This window comes from Rhinoderma darwinii, chromosome 8 (assembly GCF_050947455.1).
Source record: "Rhinoderma darwinii isolate aRhiDar2 chromosome 8, aRhiDar2.hap1, whole genome shotgun sequence".
Classification (NCBI taxonomy): Eukaryota; Metazoa; Chordata; class Amphibia; order Anura; family Rhinodermatidae; genus Rhinoderma; species Rhinoderma darwinii.
In genome coordinates this window covers 84,529,067-84,549,178 of record NC_134694.1, presented here as the reverse complement: position 1 = coordinate 84,549,178, position 20,112 = coordinate 84,529,067, and the positions used below count along the sequence as shown (strand labels likewise).

The 20,112-nt window shown below is 40.7% G+C and overlaps 1 protein-coding gene across 1 annotated transcript in view; it reads right to left on the bottom strand.

Annotated features, from left to right (window-relative positions):
• Positions 1 to 20,112, bottom strand: part of KIAA1210 (KIAA1210 ortholog) — a 51,000-nt gene that overhangs the window by 13,933 nt on the left and 16,955 nt on the right. The window contains exons 3-6 of the mRNA XM_075836641.1: positions 14,689 to 14,857; positions 12,768 to 12,891; positions 12,254 to 12,412; positions 9,297 to 9,362 (exon numbers count right to left, since the gene is read on the bottom strand). Of these exons, the coding sequence (XP_075692756.1) occupies positions 9,297 to 9,362; positions 12,254 to 12,412; positions 12,768 to 12,891; positions 14,689 to 14,857 (518 nt within the window). The remainder of the gene's footprint in view (positions 1 to 9,296; positions 9,363 to 12,253; positions 12,413 to 12,767; positions 12,892 to 14,688; positions 14,858 to 20,112) is intronic.

The following is a 20,112-nucleotide window of genomic DNA, read 5'->3' as shown; positions in this document are numbered from 1 at the left end:
TAATACACAGGGACGATGGGGGTAATACACAGGGACGATGGCACCATCATTCCTGTATATAGCCCCCATCATCCCTGTATTTATATAACCCCTGTAATAACTGTAGATACCATCAGGGGGTTGGCATGGGAGATGTGAGGAGACTGGCAGGATCTCCGAGATAGGAGGAGGAGGGGTGTGTACAAGCAGAGATGATGCTGCGTGTCTCTGCTCAGACAGTACTTCCTGCTGTGTAGAGACACGGCGCGTCATCAACTGTGTTTACAGGCCGCGGGACCAGAGGAGGCGGAGCTCTGAAGAGCTCATAAAACATCCGCCCGGCTCAATGCCTGTAAAAATAGTCGATGACGCGCCATGCCTTTCTCACCCAGAAGTGCTGCGGAGCAAAGTCACGGAATGTCACAGGAAATTAAAAATGTACTCTCAGAACAGTGTAACGCTGCCACAGGTAAACAGACGTTATATTAGAAACGTCTTAAACGTACTTAAATATGTCCAATTAAGTTAAAACATAAATAAAATTTATTCCTGGACAACCCCTTTACTGCAACTTGCAGAAATCCATACACCTGCTGCAGAAACAACTCCAACTGATTTTCAATCGCAGAATTTTCTGCAACAAAATTGCCGCGTGTGACTGCAACCTTTGTGTAAAAGATATCATATTACAGCAAGTTATTAGAGTCACAGGATAAGGATTGCTACATCTCTACAAACAAGGCATTTTTGTGCAGTTGGATAATACTTTAAAAAAGAAATTAAAAAAAAGGAGATATAAATAAGTATAAATTTGTTTAATTGGTATTAAAAGATAGATTTGCTTTATATTAATTTATTTATCTGTTGTGATCAGATTGGGGACTTGCTTTATGATTGTTGCGGATATCTTTCAGCATACCTCCCAACCATTCCGGAATCAGCGGGACAGTTGCGGATGTCAGGCGGTGTCCCGCTGTTCCCGGGCGGCCGGTGGTATTTCCCAGACTCCCGGTGTCAACTGTATCTGCGTCCTATATATGGCAAAATTGCAGGGGAAACGCAGTGTAAAAGGGGCCACACCTGACCACAATATAGAATGTATACGATTCACCATGTATTGTAGAACAGACAGACACTGTTTTAGGGCAAAGTCATGTGACAATCCAACCAGAACAAGGGCATTTAATTATTTGTCAAGAAGGGAACAGAAGATAAAAAGTGATTATTAGTGTTTTACATTTTGTAAGAATCGACAATCTGCAAAGAACATCTGGCACTGATGTTTAACGTTTGTGCTGAGTTACTTCATGTCATTAATCTTCCCTCTTTCCAGAATTATCCACAAGAAAAACACAGCATGCACCATCTGCCTGGTAATAGTGTCTAAATGATGCTTAATCACAGGCTGGGCATCCACTTATTATGTTTAACTTCATAAAACTGGAATTCCAAGGCCGGGCCAAGAGACCTATATAAAAGCCCATCATAACCCACAATTACGGAGAGGAGTTGTATTATTATTCACTATGCTATATATTTTGTCTATGATTATAAAGTATGTTTTGTAGGCAGAACAGAAATATAAATAGTGACTTTAGATAAACTTCTTCTAACCCATACTACTAAAATAGATCTGTAATACATACTGTGGCTTAACAATGCCTGGCCTATGTATTTCACGTATACCAGCCCTGACCACTCTGATTTCTGTTCTCAGCAGAACCACGACAATAGGCAACCTGCAGATGTCAGAAATTCAATTCAAAAGACGGAAGCCATGCCAATGTCATACAGCAAAGATGTTTTTTGGTGAACGAGAATTCTGGAAACAGTGATCCACAAATGTGTACTCCAAATAATGTAGAACCTAGTCCGCACTTCCAATTCCATTTTAGATTAATATAATTTTTTCGGTTTACGTTAAAGTTGTCTCAACGCAGATATTATTTTTTTTTTAAGATGGGACCCGCCACAGTGATCAGCTGTTCCAGCTCCCAAGACTGGAAAACTGCATCTTCCCTCCCAAGGCCATGGCAGTCTGGCTGCAGGCAAAATGAACTATTACATGGCAAGTAAATACTATTAGATGGAAGGATGCGCGAGAGCCACTGCTACTTCGCGTCTAATAGATCATATGGACAGGAATGATGAGACAACCGTGTAAATTAACAGTCATTCAAATAATGGAGCTGCACAGTAGGGAAAGCCTGAATGGCAGGTGCTAGCGTCCAGGCAAACCAACACTTCACCTATGGAGTAACCCCAATTACATGGAGTTGCATGCAATCTTGTAGACTGCAGCTGCCACTCAATAGTTAAAATCAATCAGTAGTACTACTACAAAAAGTCTAGGTGTAGCCCTGGACTGATCGGATATTTGAACTAGGGCTGGGCGATCAAATTAATTCGATTAATTCGCCCTCAAGGATTCTCACGATTCTGTTTAACAGAATCATAGAACCTATTCTTTAGAGGCGCCGTGCTGAGGGAGGAAGCTCCGGCCCACCACCTCGTCACTTCCTGGTCCACCCCATTCTGTCCCGGCTTCCCATACGGAACTGCTGTTCTGTAGTGAACAAAATGATACAGTACGGAACAGCAGTTCCGCAGGAAAGCAGAGACTCCTAGTACATAGCCACACCGCCCTGTAGATACCACCCTTTGGAGATCACACCACCCCCGGCTTGTACATCGCATCACAACCCCCCCTTATAGATCGCACCACCATCCCCCCTTGTACATCGCACTACAACCCCCCCCCCCCTTATAGATGGCGCCGCTGTAGCTCCCACTAGGAGCTGAATCCCTGGCCAAAGCTTTGGTAAACTCTGCCCGGGGATTCAGCTCCTAGTGGCAGCTAAAGGGGGGGATGCGATCTACAAGGAAGGCGGGTGGTGCTGCGATCTGCAAGGGGGTTGGGGGTGCGATCTACATGTAGGGGTGATATCTACAAGGGAGGGGGTGGTGCTGCGATCTACATGGTAGGGTACGATCTACGTGTGGGTGCTATTTGCAAAGGGGCGCCATCTGCAAGGGGATGTGGCACTATATTGGAGGGGTGGCACTATATGTGAGAACTGGGGCACTATCTACTCTGACAAATGAAATACATACTTTTTTTTTTTTTTTTTACAGCCATGAAAGACAGACCTGAAATGGAGGAGAATTTGGAGACACTGATGCAAAATGGACATGAAAAACAGACCATTGATCAGTTTTTAATAGCCATTGTTTTTTTCACTGTCGTGTGATTGTGGCCTAAATGACTGATGCCAGGAGTCTCGTTCACATGTACCGTGATCGAGCCACGAAATCCAGCTGAAACACGGACCATTTCACACGGTCCAATCACGGTCGTGTGAATCTGGCAGTGTCGAAGAACGGCTGAGGTAGTGACGGGCAGAGGGGGATGTTGGTGCACACAGTGCCTCATTGATTATAGATTCTGTTAACCTGTTCCCTACCGGGGAACACAGAAGTTATAATCAATTAGATTAAAAAAATTATGTACTTGCAGAGGTTAGAAGTTGTAAAGTTATGTACAATAATTATAGCAATATATGTTAAAAAGTTATTTATATAAAGAAAAACTTAATTATTATCTTGGTATTACTGTTAAACAAACAGAAAAAAAAGATTCAAATTGAAAATCACCCAAAGTGTTGAAAAAAAAAATCTACATTTTATCTTTTGCCAAAGTCGCCCAGCCCTAATTTGAACAGGTTTTTTCTAAACCACAGTAAAGGCTCTTTCATAGAACGCTCGTTCCAGATATATGCCCGGTTTAAATCAGGGCAACGATCAGCCGATGAACGATCAAACACTCATTCATCGGCTGATTGCATCATTTAAATGTATAAACTTTTGTCGTTGTCGGCAGCACATCACCCTGAGACGTGCTACTGACATGACATTACTGTATGGGGACAAGCGATCGGAGTAACGAGCGCTCGTCCCCATACTTGCTCCTTGTGAAAGGAGCCAATGAGCGCCGATCAACAAGGTGTCTCGTTGATCGGTGTTCGTTTACATAGCCCACATCGCGCCGTGTAATACTAGCTTACTTCAGGCCTTTAAAAATTATGACGCCTGCCCTAATATACAAAAACTTCACAAAATATTACATCATATTCTGCCTTGTCCAGATTTCTGGACAAGGCAGAACAATGCAGCAATGTCAATCAGCTCTAAACTGCTTATACTGCAGAGGCGACTCATGTCTGGTACTATGGCATGTATGATGTATATACCAATTCATTAAAATAATAAACAGAACATAAAAAGGTCGCGATGATTCAGGAAACGTAAAAATAGCAGAGTATGGCCGGCAGACGCTCCCCAGCCTCAATATTTCCAACCCAAAACATTGTTTCTCAGCATTCTGATGTTTATATGACCCCACCATGAGAAAAATTTAACATTAGCATGGCTTTCATTCCTCTTCTTGACATAAAAATAAACTGTGTAATTTAAACATTTACGCTGCATGTGATATGAATAGCAAATTTCATTCAATCATCATACAACATGTAATTCTTGCTCATTAATCAATTAAAAATACTGTTTATTTCTATTTAATAAGTGTGGCATCCAATTATAAATATGCATAGTTTTTTGTGGTGTCTCAGAGTAATATTAGTAATATGATACCTTGACATTAAGCAGGAGTCAAGCATGGCCCTCTAGACCAGTGTTTTCTCCAACCAAGGGCTCAGAAACCACATATTGCTCGTGTGCATTCACATCTTAGCCTTTGGCCTATGGCAGGATTCAACAACAGGGTGAAGTGGTGATGACAATATCCCCAGTAGCCTAGGATAGATATGAGGTTAATACAAACATCACTAGTGGTCTAGGGCAGTTAAGGGCTTAATGCCAGCATCCCTGGTGTTATAGGGCAGTTTATGGCACCCTGATGGGGTAAGAATATATCTAGTGGCCTAGGGTAGATCATGGGCTAATACCAACATCCCTAGTGGTCTAGGGAACTGAAGTGGTTTATGAAAACATATTTTAAGCTCTAGGGTAGTGAAAGAGTTAAAGTGGATCTGTCGCTAGTTTAGTAATACCCAATCTCCTAGCTAATCGAATAGGCGCGGTCACACTGATAAGGATAGTGAAAATGGTGTCCCAAATGAGATTATACTTGACAAATGGGCATGAACACCAGCGATTCTCCTGAGGTGGAGCTACCTCACAGCCTCAGACGCTGTCCTATCAGCATGAAGCTGCTTCACACACAGTGTTAGAGACAGACTGGAGGGAAGGGGGATCACTTGTAATAGCCATATTTTGGGTCGTGGACCACCTAGAACAGTGGTTAAACAACTGGAGATATCACCAGTTGAAAACAGTCTGGAATGGAAGCTGATCACGCTGTGTTGCTGGGAAGGGAAGAGGAGAACTGTATTACGTGGATTGGACAGCATCATACAGAAAACATTACACCGCCCAGAGTAATAAGAAAAAGTAACCTCCTATTTGGCTAGTATAGCCAACTTCGCATATTTAGAAAACATTTTTGAAAACTAATCTAATAGGCGCTATGATGCTGATAGCTGTAGTGTAATTTGTTAGGAGAGAGGGAATTAATAAACTAGTGACAGATCCTCTTTAATACCAACATTCATGCTGGTCTAGGGTAGTAAAGAGGTCAATGTCAGTGGCATAAGCAGTGTAGCAGTCGTAGCGGCCCATGCCACCCCCCCCATGCCCGGTGGCGCCGCTAGCCGCCGTTATGGCTGCTACAGCGGTAGCGCCGCCACTACGGGGCCCACGCCCCTGGCCTCTTAACATTTATGGGCCAAGCGGCACGGGCCCCCTCATGCCCGGTGACGTCGCTAGCACTGGAGGGGCCCCCGGTATTAGCGACAGCCACATTCACTTGTATCTGTGTCCTCTGGACGTCTTACAATGATGCTTATTGGCAGGGAAAAAGGACTTGCCCCGCCAATCAGCGCCTTTCAACGACGCCAGCGGCGCGATGAGGTTGTCGCGCTGCTTGCGTCATTCAGCCCCAGCAGACCTGCTCAAAAGAGCAGGTCTGCAATGCCACCGGACGGCACGGGATCATGCAAGTACGTAAAGCTTTGGTTTTTTTTCCAATAAAACGGTGAGCCGTTATTTACAGGGGAGGGCTCTATCTAGAGGGGGTCTATATGAGGGATGTGGAGAACTATATACAGAGGGAGCTATATGTAGGGCACTATCTACAGTGGTGGGCTATATGTGGGACACTATATACAGAGGTGGGCTATATGTGGAGCACTATCTATAGGGGGAGCTATATGTAGGGCAGCATGGTGGCTCAGTGGTTAGCACTATTGCGTTGCAGCTCTGGAGTCTGTATGTGGGCACCATCTACAGGGAGCTGTATGTAGGGCACTATCTACAGAGGCTCTATGGGGGTCACTATCTACAGGGGGCTATGGGGGCACTATCTACAGGGGGCACGGTGTGTGTGGGACACAGTGTATGGTACTATTATAATCAGGGACACAGTGTATGGTGCCATTATAGTTAGAGGTGCAGTGTATGGCACTACTATATTTAGAGGCGCAGTGATTAGTGCTATTATATTTAAGGGCGCAGTGATTGGTGCCATTATATTTAGGGGTGTTGAGAACTTCATCTTCGTTTATAGGTGCAGAAAAAGTTTTAAGAGTGAGAAGCTGAAGACATCTGAACGGAAAAATGCAGAAATGGGCTGTGGCTGGGAGATGTCGTCAAAGAGGTCTGGACCGGATGGGGAAGGAAAAAAAGAAAAACTACAATCTGAGACGTCACTGGTGAGTCACTTAATGTAAAAGTTTATTCTGCCTCTAATCAGTAATGTAGTCGCTGTATGATCTGCAGCGAGATGATGGGTGGTTTTATTACGATATGTTTTGTTATTTTTGTAAAACCGCATCTCCCAGTATATCCCTACCATGGTTTGGGCCAAGCTGGGAGCTGTAGTTTTACACCGTACAAACCTATAAGACAGGGGTTGCACTAAATTGAGCTGTATTTGTTCTGATGCTGTATATATGGACAACTTGGTTCTGGTGCTGTAAATATGTGCTGAGCTTTGTTCTGGTGCTGTAAATATGTGCTGAGCTTGGTTCTGGAGCTGTATTTATGTACGGAGCTTGGTTCTGGGGCTGTATATGTGTACGGAGCTTTGTTCTGGTGCTGTATATATGTGTGGAGCTTTGTTCAGTTGCTGTATATATATATATATATATATATATATATCAGAGCTTGGTCCTGAAGCTGTAATTATATCGGATATATTTATAATAACAAATCGCAGGTCAGATGGAGGGACAGTGACTGTAATGCCTAAGATGCCATAGAATACCGAAACTTTCCCCCACGGTCAGAACCAGATTAATAAGAGTTGACATCAGACTAAACATAATATATTGCTGGCAGTTGGCTCTTCTGGTCAAAATCATATACCCTAACTGGAACAATATCACTACCACTTAACTAAATCAGAGCACCATTTCATGGTTGATTGAATTTGTTCTTATTGGTAGTAAATTGTAGCATTTAATTTATGCATCTTTAGTAAAATGTAAAACAATGTTTGATAGACCTCTTTAACAAATATACGTAAACGTTGTGAATATAAGTAACAACGAAGGGTTCCTCCAAAAGGATCCCTGAAAATGAAGATCTACTTTTGAAGGAATAAATTTTAGCACATTAGTCCAGAGTTCGGGAGAGTTTCCGTTCATAATGTAACACGTTAAGACAACCTACACATAGGCGGTCCATCATAAAAAACAAATACAACATCTAAATTTCCATAAAAAAAATTCCGCATAGCATGTATCAGACTTGTCCAGACTACAGCCAGTGTGCGGTTTTAGGGTTCCAGCCCAGACTATACAGCCCGTCTGCTAATAGAGGGGTTTAGTCCAGGCTATTCAACTAGAATGCTGATATAGGGGTTTAGTCCAGATATTCATCTAGAATGCTGATAGAGCGGATCAGTCCAGACTTCTGTTAATTGACTTTTGAGCTTTGTTTGTATCTTGCGTCTTCTCCAAAGTAAATAAACGCACATTACATTTTCTTGCGCTTATTAATTACAAGTTACTGTATCTTAAAATGAACCTAAACTAAAATTTCATTTTTATTCTCATGGTTTTTATTCAGTTTCATGATGAATAGAAACCTGTCAATATTAGAACAATCGAAACAATAACTGGCAATGGATTAGTTATCTTGGCCAGTAAACCGCCCTGGAGGAATCAAGTTGCACAATTGAATTTTAATAATCCCCTCCAACAAAACGAAAATATTCAGAAACATTACCATAAAATGTTTACATAAAAAAAAACAAAAAAAACTATTATACCGCCAACAAATTCACGAATAAAATTTTTACATAAATTGCTTATATTACGTCCATCAACATGATATAGAAGCCACAAAACATTTTGAAATTAAATAACCTCAATAATGAAAGTTTAAAACAAGATTTCAAGAAAATAACTAACATGCAACAGGAAGCGCTTAGTAATTCCAGGCTTGAGGAAGGGGAATGTTAAATAAGAAATCCCACATAAGCAGAAGAATGTTAAATAAAGGTTTTATATATTACATAAAAGGCAGTATGTTTGTGAGCAATGGGTACAGAGTGTTCTCTCAGAAGCACATTATTCTCAAAGGGACAGTCTCACATTGCCAGTCCCACTGCCAGCATTTGCTTACTGCTAGAAGCCCCCATGAATAGCCATTGGGGGAGCACAAGGCAAATACAAATTTTCCTACAACTCTACTGAAGGGAAAACAGAGCCATAAGCCATATTGGATGCAACTCTATCTAGTAGAGAGGAGAATCTCACCTCTATTCAAAATACCCCAACATAGAATATAAGAAGGGGTGTAGTTATAGGGGGTGCAGAGATAGCAGTCACACCTGGCACCTGAGGGGGCTTAAATTCTGGTCTGCTACATTAGAAAACACTAAAATAAAATGGTAGGGTGGGGGACTCATTGATTTTGCATTGGGGGTCAATGAGCTTTAAGTTACTTCAATGATTAGAAGGTGTGGTCTAAAGTAGAGCGGAGCATGAATATTTATTGGGGTGTCGGGACTGATAGTGGTCAGCTGAACAAGTATTTCGTCAACAGCCATCTCATATGTATAGCCAGCATAGCTTTCTAATAGACTCTCCTACAGTTCAATTTCATTGCAGAAACCACCCACAAAAGCAGATTAAATCCATTCTTTTGGTATAACGCCATTTTTTGTCAATGTACTCAATAGATCCCATCCTATATATATTTTACCACAATTTATTATATAGCAGTATACTTACTGGTTCGTCTTCACTGTCTGTTCCTCCTAAACTAAGAGAACTGCGTCTCTGTGCAATGATGGAAGACTGAAAAGGATAAAAATTAATTAGGACTCAGTTTCCAGACCAATTACCTTGATAGAAGTGAATAAATAGTCGTCAGTAGTGTTAGCTAAAACTTACAATATCATACAAGAATTGATCACACCAACACAATAAGGCAAGAGCCTGACCTGTGCATACAGTACTTGAATAAGGTCAGAACACAATCTTTTACATCCCTAAACTGAGGGCTATACACTAATGTTGAATATGATGCTGCTACCATATAAAAATGCAACTTCTACATCAGGGGGTAGCTACGGGGGGGGCCGGAGGGGCACGTGCCCCGTGTGCAACTCGGAGGCAGGGAAGGAGGGGTGCCGCAGAGCAGCTGTATCCAAACAGCTGATCACTGCTGACAGGCGCTCTGTATGCCGGACGGCTGCAGCAGCGATCCGTGTTAGGAGACGGCAGGAGGTCTTGCAGCGATGTTCTGACTTGGGACCAGTCTAGTCACCTGACCTGTCACCTGACCCCACGTCAGTGACATGAGGCTAGGTGACTGGACTAGTCCACTCCCGGGCCGGCACCGACCCCAGTCAGAACGCTGCTGCAAGACCTCCTGCCTCCTAATGGGGAGTAACGTCAGACAGAGCAGAGAGTGGTAGCGGTACTCTACCGCTCTCCGCTCTGGCGGCAGTGTGGCACGAAGTGCTTGTTGGGGGCGGTGTGTGGCGCGAGGTGCAAGTTGGGGGCGGTGTGTGGCGCGAGGTGCAAGTTGGGGGCGGTGTGTGGCGCGAGGTGCAAGTTGGTGGCGGTGTGTGGCTGCAAAGTACAAGTTGGGGGCTGTGTGTGGCACGAAGTACAAGTTGGGAGCAGTGTGTGGCACGAAGTACAAGTTGGGAGCGGTGTGTGGCACGAAGTACAAGTTGGGAGCGGTGTGTGGCGTTATCAACATGGGGGGGCTGTGTGTGGCGCCATCTACAAGGGGCATTATTACTGCGTGAGGGCACAAAGGGGGCACCTGTACTGAGAGGGCACTTTTATTGTGTCGAGCACGAAGGGTTCATTATTACCATCTGGGGCACTGTGCATTACGAGTTTGTTTAGGGGATGGGGTATAGGTGGGGAAGATGCTGGACAAGCGAGAAACCAACATGTCTGTGTGTCAAATTCTGCAGAGACGAGTCGTGGCTGGAATAAGTCGTCAGAGTGGCCTGGGCCGGATGGAGGAAAAAAAAAAAAAGGAAAGGGAACGACTCTAATCAGAGAAAACATCACCGGCAAGTCACTGGATATAAATGTGCTGTAATCACTTATATCGTCTGCAGAGCTACTGTGTATAACTGGCATCTACCACTATATTTTGGTAAGATTGGTCTTTGTATAGTGGTTTTTATTAAGTAATTACCGTTATGGGGGTATTATTCAGTCACCATGTGGTGGTAATATGTGGTAATGATGTGGAGGTACTATTCAGTAACAATATGGGGGTATTATTCAGTCACTATGTGGTCATGATGTTGAGGTTTTATTCAGTAACAGTATGGGGTATTATTCAGCCACTATGTGGTTATGGTGTGGCAATATTATTCAGTAACAATATGGTGGTATTATTCAGTCACCATGCGGTGGTAATATGTGGTTATGGTGTGGCGGTATTATTCAGTAACAATATGGTGGTATTATTCAGTCACCATGCGGTGGTAATATGTGGTTATGGTGTGGCGGTATTATTCGGTTACTATGCGGTGGTAAGATGTGGTTATGGTGTGAAGGTATTATTCAGTAACAGTATGGTGGTATTCTTCAGTAACTATGTTGTCATGGTGTTGCGGGTTTTTTCAGTAACAATATGGGGGTAATATTCAGTCACTATGTGGTTATGGTGTGGCGATATTATTCAGTAACAGTACGGTGGTATTAGTCAGTCATTATGTGATAGTAATATGTGGTCATTGTGTGGCTGTATTACTTGTCCCTTCTATAGTGGTTTTACATGGTAACCGTGTGACCGTATTAGAGGCCTATTATCCTACATAGATTCGTTTTTATGACTGGACAAATTATTTGGGGGCAGGTCTACATGTTTCAGGCACCAAAGAAATTATTTTAATTCATCAGTGTAATATCCAGGGACAGTTTACTTCTGAGCCATTGTTGTCAGATTATGTGTTATCAAAGTTGTCTTCGCTATCTATCTATATTTGAGGGCAGACATGTCTTGGGCCCCTGATTAACAACACCCCTGCATATGACTAAACAGAAGTCCACATGATGGAATTTGAGCTTTGCTATTTAGTACTCAGTCAGTAGAGTATGTATTTCTCTGAATATTTTAGAAAATCCTATTAATAATATGGGAAATTTTATATTTTATATTTTCAATAATATAGTATATACATCTTTGAAGGTAATAGAGCGAAACCAAGGAAATAGAGCCATATAATTACACGAGGTAGAAAAAAAAAAAAAAAAAATGTACAACCGTCTTCAAATATTTTAGATTCTAACAAAGCTGAGCAATGCCGTCACTAATATAGGATATACAAGATATAACATGTAAATTAGTTAGCACGTAGGTAGAGCAGTAATGCAGCACACAACTTGCCAAAGTCCAATATAAAACTAAATGCATAATTGCCGCAAAGGATCAGTTTACCAAACGCACTCAGAAGAGAACAGCGTCCAAGGCTAAACAAAGTAGACCTTTTATTCACCGGATGTATATGGGCAATATTCATTGAACTAAAGAGCCACTTGTCTTGTCTTGTCTTGGCTGCTGTTGCCTTCTATGTGGCATTGGATTGAAATAGTGTCAGTAATAAAAAAATATATATAAAAAAAAGACTTCACAAAGCTAAACGATAGTCATGTATTACCCTATTTAACTAGTGCAAAATAAAAAAACATCTAATAAATGCCCAGACACTTACTTTTCCTGATGACTGGGCAAGAATATCATGCAATGAAGTTATCTCCGGAGGACTCCTTGGCAAGCCATCATCTTCCGAAAGTGTCCCAGAATCCTCGAGTTTCTGTGGGACAATACCCTGCGGTGGAGACCCTATCCGTATGTTCTGCTGGAGCTGCAGCTAACAAATAATACAGCACGTTGTAAGTTTCAGCGGAGATATAACAGGCAGATCATTAGCTTCTGCTGTCAGGATGAAAGGAAGATATAGAAGAGCAGCTTAGTGACACAAGAGACAAGATAATTTGTAAATAATTGACCTGCACATTTGATGAAAGTCGTAATTATTTATTTAGCAACTACCATTATTCCTCAAAAGTATCAATGGACAAGACTATGCATTGGGAATGCTATAAAGACACGGTGTTAAGGGATTGAGTAAAACATATACTGCTATACTAAAAAGGAGATATTTGTCCTTCACAATATCAAAGAACGGATTTAAAGGCATATTGTGATTTTTTTATTCCTTGTACCTGTAACGCTTTCACATTCCCAGGGGTACATTCCTGAGAGATATCTTCCTTCACAGAGCTCTCTATCTCAGAAATAAATACGCTGTCATGAGATACTGCCTTGTTCCCCATATTTCCTTTGGCCCTTTAAAAAACGAAAAGGTAAAAATGACAATCTTCTAACAGAACCAATAGGCTGTTATTTCTTCATCGACTTAGCCGTATGAGGGCTTGTTTTTTGCAGGACAAGTTGTAGTGGGTTTTTTTATGGCATAATTTATTGTACTGGGAAGCTGAAAAAAAATTGATGGGTTAAATGAGCAAAAATTAGCAATTACACCACTTTTTTTGGGGAGGGTTTTGTTTTTACGGTGCCCATCAGGCGGTAAAAACTACATATTCACCTTATTCTACAAGCTGATAGGATTACACCGATAACAAATTTATATGTTTTGTTGTAGGTTTTACCACTTTTAGAAAAATAAAAGTATTTGCGTGTCGCCATATTCTGGATCCATAGGTTTAATTTTTCCATCAATTTAGCGATGTGAGGGCCTAAATTTTGCAGGGTGAACAGTTTTCACAGATACCATTTTGGGGTACATGCACCTTTTTGATCACTTATTCCATTTTTTTTATTTTTATTTTTTTAGAGCGAAGGTGACAAAAAAGCAGTATTTTTTTTATATAGGTTTATAAAGTTTCATATATAATTTTTTTTACGACGCTCACCACGCGGGTTAAACAACGCTATATTGGGATAGTTCAGACTTTCTACATACGTGGCCATACCAGTTATGTTAACTTTTTTTTAACATTGCTTTAAGGAAAGAATGGGAAAAGATTATTATAATTTTTTTTAACATGTAAATTTATTTTTTGTAACATTGAAAAGAATAAAAAATGTTTTTTTACTGTTTTTATTAGTACCCCTAGGGGACTTGAAGAAGCAGTTATTGGATCGCTTGCATGATATACGGCAATACTAAAGTATTGCAGTGTACCGTGATACTGACAGTGTCCTTTGAAGCCCTGCCTAGTACAAAGACAGAAGACCTGGGGATCTCAATCAGGCCCCCAGGCTGCTATGACAACTTTCGGCACCCCCTTTTGCGTCCGGGGGGGGGGGGGGGGCTATGACGCATTGGAGGAGGACGCCCCCTTGATTCTAACAATTTAAGTGCCATTGGACCGTGGCATTTAAGGTGTTAAACGGGCGGAATCAAAGTGATCTTTAACTCCACCCATTGTAGTGGTGTCGGCTGTATAACACAGCCATCACCCGCTGAATATGGAGCGCACACTTCCCCTTAACGCTTCCCCTTAACGCTTATGTACAGTTACGTGATAATGCATTAAAGGGTTAAACTATTATATTACCCTAGTATTACAAAAGCACCAACCACCTTTTGGAAGATGCTTGGTTGGTTTTTTGGATCGGCAATCAGACTGATCTGCACTTAAGTAGGGGGACAACATAATGATCAATTAATGAACAAGGTTCGAGAAAAGTAATAAAGACCATGGAAATACCATTATACGGTTTGTCGAAAATATGCTACAGTAAGAAAAATCCCAGAGTCTATAACAGCTACTCTTGATATCATATTCAAATAACTCATACAACACCTACTATGGGGAATGAGAAGTCACAGACGTTGTACTAGAGTACAGGTCTGTTTAATAATTTCTACAAATCCCATAAAATTTATTTACTTGAAACTTCTTTTTCTTGCCGCGGACACCTTTCCGTATCGCTACGGATAGGTGTCAGTGCCGTAGAACCGTGCCGGGAATTATGGAGCATGTCCTACTTTTCGTTTTTTACGGGTCGTGCTCCCATACGTTCGTGATTACGGGCACGGCCGTGTGAATGAGGCGCTACACATCATTTCATACGACAATGGCAATATGTCCACAAGCTATACAAATATATTCTTACACTGGTTCATCGTCGACATGAATACCAGTTGTGTTGACTTCAGGTGCACGGACATCACTACTGGACTGACTGGGCTTCAGGTTGCTTTCTCTGCTAGGAGCTGCAGATCCCTTCCTTTTCTTTTTGACAAATAATTTCTTGAAGGCCTGAAATTTTGATTTCTTTTTTCCTGTTGGAGAAAATTTTTTTTGAAAGATTCTAATCAGTGTCCTGAATTAAAATTTCTAGTTCAAAAATTTTAATTGCCCTGGAGTAATGAAAATGATGGACAGCAGAAATAATCCATTAATTCCACGAATGTGTTACTTGTAAAAACACTAGTCTTTACAGGAGGCCCAATTTATTTCATATAGTTTTACAGTGCTCTTGGTTGAATATATGGAACAATTAAAAAGGAACAAGGTTATTCTTATACTCTGTATACTAATAGTACAACACTTGACTGCAACGCAGCTCAGTCACCCGACAGTCGCACGATTATTCATTTCAATGGTGGGTGTGCAGTTTTTCCGTACAACTTATTGCATGAAACTTAAAATATTGAAAGAGAAAAAAATAAAAAACGCGACAAGCAACGGAGCATTTAAGTCGTGACAAATTTGTTTGACTAAAACTAAAAATTTTGCCCCCAGTTTAGACGTAAATCTCATGAGAAGTTTTTTTTAGAAAAATTTAGGAAAATTTACTTAAAAAGGACATGTCCACTTTTGCAACCATTTTTTATTACTCCAATGCACTAAATATAAATAATTAAAAGCAACTTTGAGGATGGTCTTCATTAAAAATATCCTACCATTTTGTGACTACATCTCTTAAATCAGACCTATGTGTCTCTAAGGTTACAGACTACAAACCTTGTGTGTAGTCTGATCCTGCAATAATGTGCAAACCTCTTTTATCTGTTCCCTCTCCTACGGTCTGAACATTAGCATGAAGAGGGGCCAGAAGGAGTGGAGATAAACATGACTATATGATCAGGCTGGACAGGGATTGTTTGTTGTCTGTAACGATGGAGACACATCGGTATGCATAGGAGCTGTAGACCCAAAATCAGCAGAACATAAATATTCAAGATTATTACCTAAATTGGTTCAAGTTTTATTTTAGATGCATTGGACCAATAAAAACAATGCACAAAGCCTTTGAGATCAGCAGCCTGTGTAGATAGAAAATCGAGAGAGAATCTTTGGGTGTTCGTCAATCTTTAAATTTTACAATTCAATTTATTTTAGCTTTACATTTTTTTTAAAGGAAATGACTGGTTTGTCACATAAAAGGACTTCATCCCTAAAATGTCTAGCAAACAGTTATTGGGGCAATGAATAGCACGGTTATTGGGCAATGCAAACTGCTGTTATTTCGGCTGTATGGAACGATTATTTGGGCACTATTTAGCACTATTATAACTTATGGGGCGTTAATTCCGACCCCAAATCTGCAGCAATTTCCAGTACAGGTAGATGGGGTACCCCATCCACATGTAGCAGAAAAAAATCTGAGCAGGCTGCAGATTTTTAAATCCACAACATGATCACTCTTGCAAAAAAAAAAAAAAGAAGATCGGTGGATTTCACCCTTTCCAATGCATATAGTAGGGTGAAATCTCTACCACAATCAAACTTTGCTACAGAAACATCCGCGATGTGTTTCTTCTGGATGTAGCCATATTTTCTGAGCAACGGTCCATTTCCTTCCTTCCATAATAGAGGCGATTGCCCCAAACAATGTTTTGCCCAGTGGCCGCCACAGACCATACTTCTGTTTTATTCTCATTGTTCAAAAGACGAATAGTCTCTATATTACTTATTATTTTCAGTCTGTATATGCAGACAATAATAACGTCAAGTCTGTCCGTCCGTCCCCCCGTCCCCCCATAACACAGCTCAATACATTATGTACACATTAGGGAAAAGGAAGAGTGAATATTTTTCAGTGTCAATATTTCTCAAGTTGTCGATGTGTCACCGTCAGTGAATCTATAGACTACAGCTGAAATTATTTATTTACATAATGATGGTGCTTACGAGCATAGATATGCATTGAAGCTGCGTACATGGCCAATATAATGTAAATAGCGCCCTTCACCATATTCTCTATAGATACGTCATGGGGATCAATTCTCAGTACTACATTTTAACAGTGCATAATAGGAAATGTGTATAGTATCTTGCGTTAACTTTCTATGAAGTCCTGAACCTCTACAAAAGAAGTACCTATGTATGCATAAGATAGCTTGTTTTTTTTTTGAATATTTAAGAACTATACATTGCTACGTCATCTGAATACAAGAAAAAAAATAAATCATCTAAAAGTGAGAGGTTGCCTACAAATCTCGTAAATGTCGACCTAATAGCTGGGTGTAACAATGTAGCCTAGTTGTGCTGTTCTGTCTCACAGTGTAAAGAAACCTTTTATACACAAGTCAACAGACTCCGAGACGAAGAACATTTCTGGCAACAATGAAGGGGGTTTTTTTTTCCAGATATTTGGAACTGCAAAATACAGAGATCACTTTACAGGTCTTGTCTAGGAGTAGAGAAAAAAATAAAAAAATAAAAAGGAAGGTCTAAATTGAGGCAACGAAGGAGCGCTTTGGTTTAAAAAAAAAAAAAAAAAAAAAAAAAAAGGGAAGCGAAAAAACAAACAGCAGTTTTGCGTAAAATAAAAAAATATATGTCTAATGTAGGTTTTCTTACAGCCACATTTCAGATTACATTTTTGTGCATGTTTGGTTAACAGGAAAGAGTCTCCACAGATCCTACAAACTGAATGTAATTTGATCCTGTGTACATACACCCTTACACATGCCCTAACCTACATCTGGTAGGGTAGCAGTAAGTTTGGGAGGAAGTGTGACTGCAAGACTAGACTACACAGGATTTTGTTTGAACTTGTAACCATGGAGACACATAGCTCTGCAAAGGAGCTCTTGCCACAATTACAGTAAGATGTGTTTTAATCAAAACAATTTGCAAAGTTGCTTCATTTTAGGTATAGATCAGCAGCACAGGATTTATCAAAAGGGTGCACGTCTCCTGGGTCACAGTCCAAAGTGACCCCTCCATCAAGGCAAAAAGAAATTGAGACAGCACTGCCAAATTTTCAAAGTAAAGATCCTTTTATTCCACGGTGCAACGTTTCAGCTCAATACTTGAGAAAGGCTCGTATTGAGCTGAAACGTTGCACCGTGGAATAAAAGGATCTTTACTTTGAAAATTTGGCAGTGCTGTCTCAATTTCTTTTTGCGTTGCTTCATTTTAGATGCATTGGGACAATAATAAAAGAAAAATACAGGAGGTGTACACACACTTTAAAGCGATATCTGAAACGGTTACCTATACAGGACAACCAATGAAAAAAATCATTCCTTTATAGCAATGTCATCCCTTTTCATATGACCATTAGTGTATGTCAAGGTAGCAGAGTGGAGTCCCCAATCGAGACCTTCTAAATTAGCGGCCGCAGAAAACTACGTACAATAATTTCCTTCCAATCAGCGCTAGGTTATGCATTATTTTCACTGCAGAGTACAAGTCATTACAGAGCCTTGGATAGATCAGTTTCATTAAAGGGGGCCCAAAATCTCAAATGCGGTTGATCCAACTGGTTAATCACTTTAATAAAAATATATGCACACACATTAAAAACAGTATGTGGTAGCCGCAGTAACCAAAAAGCACACTGAACAGAAATAAAAATTCAGTCTGAGAGTGGATCTTGGGGATGATCACTGCCATTGTTTTGGGTCTATTTACTAATCCTCATGCACACGACAGTTACTATATGCAAGACTGACTATATGCACGGCAGGGATTTTCAATCTTGTCAGGAACAGATATATTTATCCATTCATCAGCTACACCACAAGGTATTCATAGACTATACAATATGCACATTGCACACATTTCTGGTTGTTCTATAGTAATGAATCATGTAAGGAAATCAGAAATATGCTAGGCTAAAAACGTACGCCTGCTAGAATACCCTCATACGCTATACATAATCTGTGTCTCTTTTTCCTTGAAGTTTCTTGCCTTTATTTAACTTGTCAGCCCCTAAAGAGCCAGAATTTGAAGCTCAACATAAACAAGTGTTGAACGCTCAGCTTGGTCCTGTCTTGCATCTACCACAATCTGTCCCGCAGACATATTCCAATGTAGTTTTTATTCTTCTGCCAGTGTAACATAAAAGAATGAAATATAGCGATATACTGGGGAGTAACACATGGTCATTTCCAAGGCAGCTGAAGCATTTGAAGTGAGTTTATATGCGGCATTCTTCTATTACAGGACTTGGAATAAACAAGAAGTAGTAAAGAACAGATGACAGTAGAGCAGCACTCATGTCCTGTTGGACCATCTTCAGGGACTGTGCTGGTAAACTGTACTGCGGTTCTGGCATCTATCTCCTGTGTCAGAAAACTCAGCACTAAAAAAGGTAGCAGATTTAACAACTGTTTACATGAAGCCATAAAACATTTAACTACGCATGCAGCAAATATCCGAGCCCTCAGTTTTATTGTCAGAAGTTAATACAGGCTCCAATTTCATATTACATCAGAGCGGTATAATTCTCAAATCAACCCCATGCAATTAAGTACAAGGTTTTCCATTTACACCTACTGGAATTGTAATGCTATTACGATTATTTAATATGATTCACTATTCTGCATCTATGTACAGTATATCTGCAGTATACTACTCTACTCTAGTTTAACCTAAAGGCAACCTGTCAGGCAGATTTAGGGTGTGTTCACATCAGCGTTTGGCTTCCGTTCAGCCTTTCCGTCAGAGGAATCGATGAACGGAAAGCCAAAGAAAAACCATAGCTTCCGTTTGCATTACCACTGATTTCAATGATAATGCTTCCGTTGCAATTAGTTTCCGTTTGTTTCGGTTATTTCTCAATATTTTTTGAGGAAACCATAGCTTAGTCTACTATGCTATTGTTTCCACTGAAAAAAACTACAGAAACTTTATGAAACGGAGAACTCCAACGGAAGAATTACCATTGAAATCAATAGTGATGCAAACGGAAGCTATCGTTACCATTTGGCTTCTCGTTCATTGGTTCCACCAACGGAGATGTCAAACTGAACCAATGAACGGAAGCACCACGCCGATATGAACAGACCCTTAGACTCCCAAACCATCTCCACTGGCCTTATAGGGTGTATACAGTTCTGTCTACACATGTTCCTATATGTGTAATCAATTATCTTCATTCTTGAAGAGATGTACTTTGAACACCACATGTGCTGTATAGAAATAATGTTTTTTGGAGGTGGAGCCGCTCAGATGAACAGTCACGGTGGCCGTTCTCTAACCCACCTATTCTGGCTTGATTGACATACTCTTCAGACAGTGCGCCAATGAAGCCAGGGTAAGTACACACAGCTTTACTGTGCATGCGCTATAGGCGGCC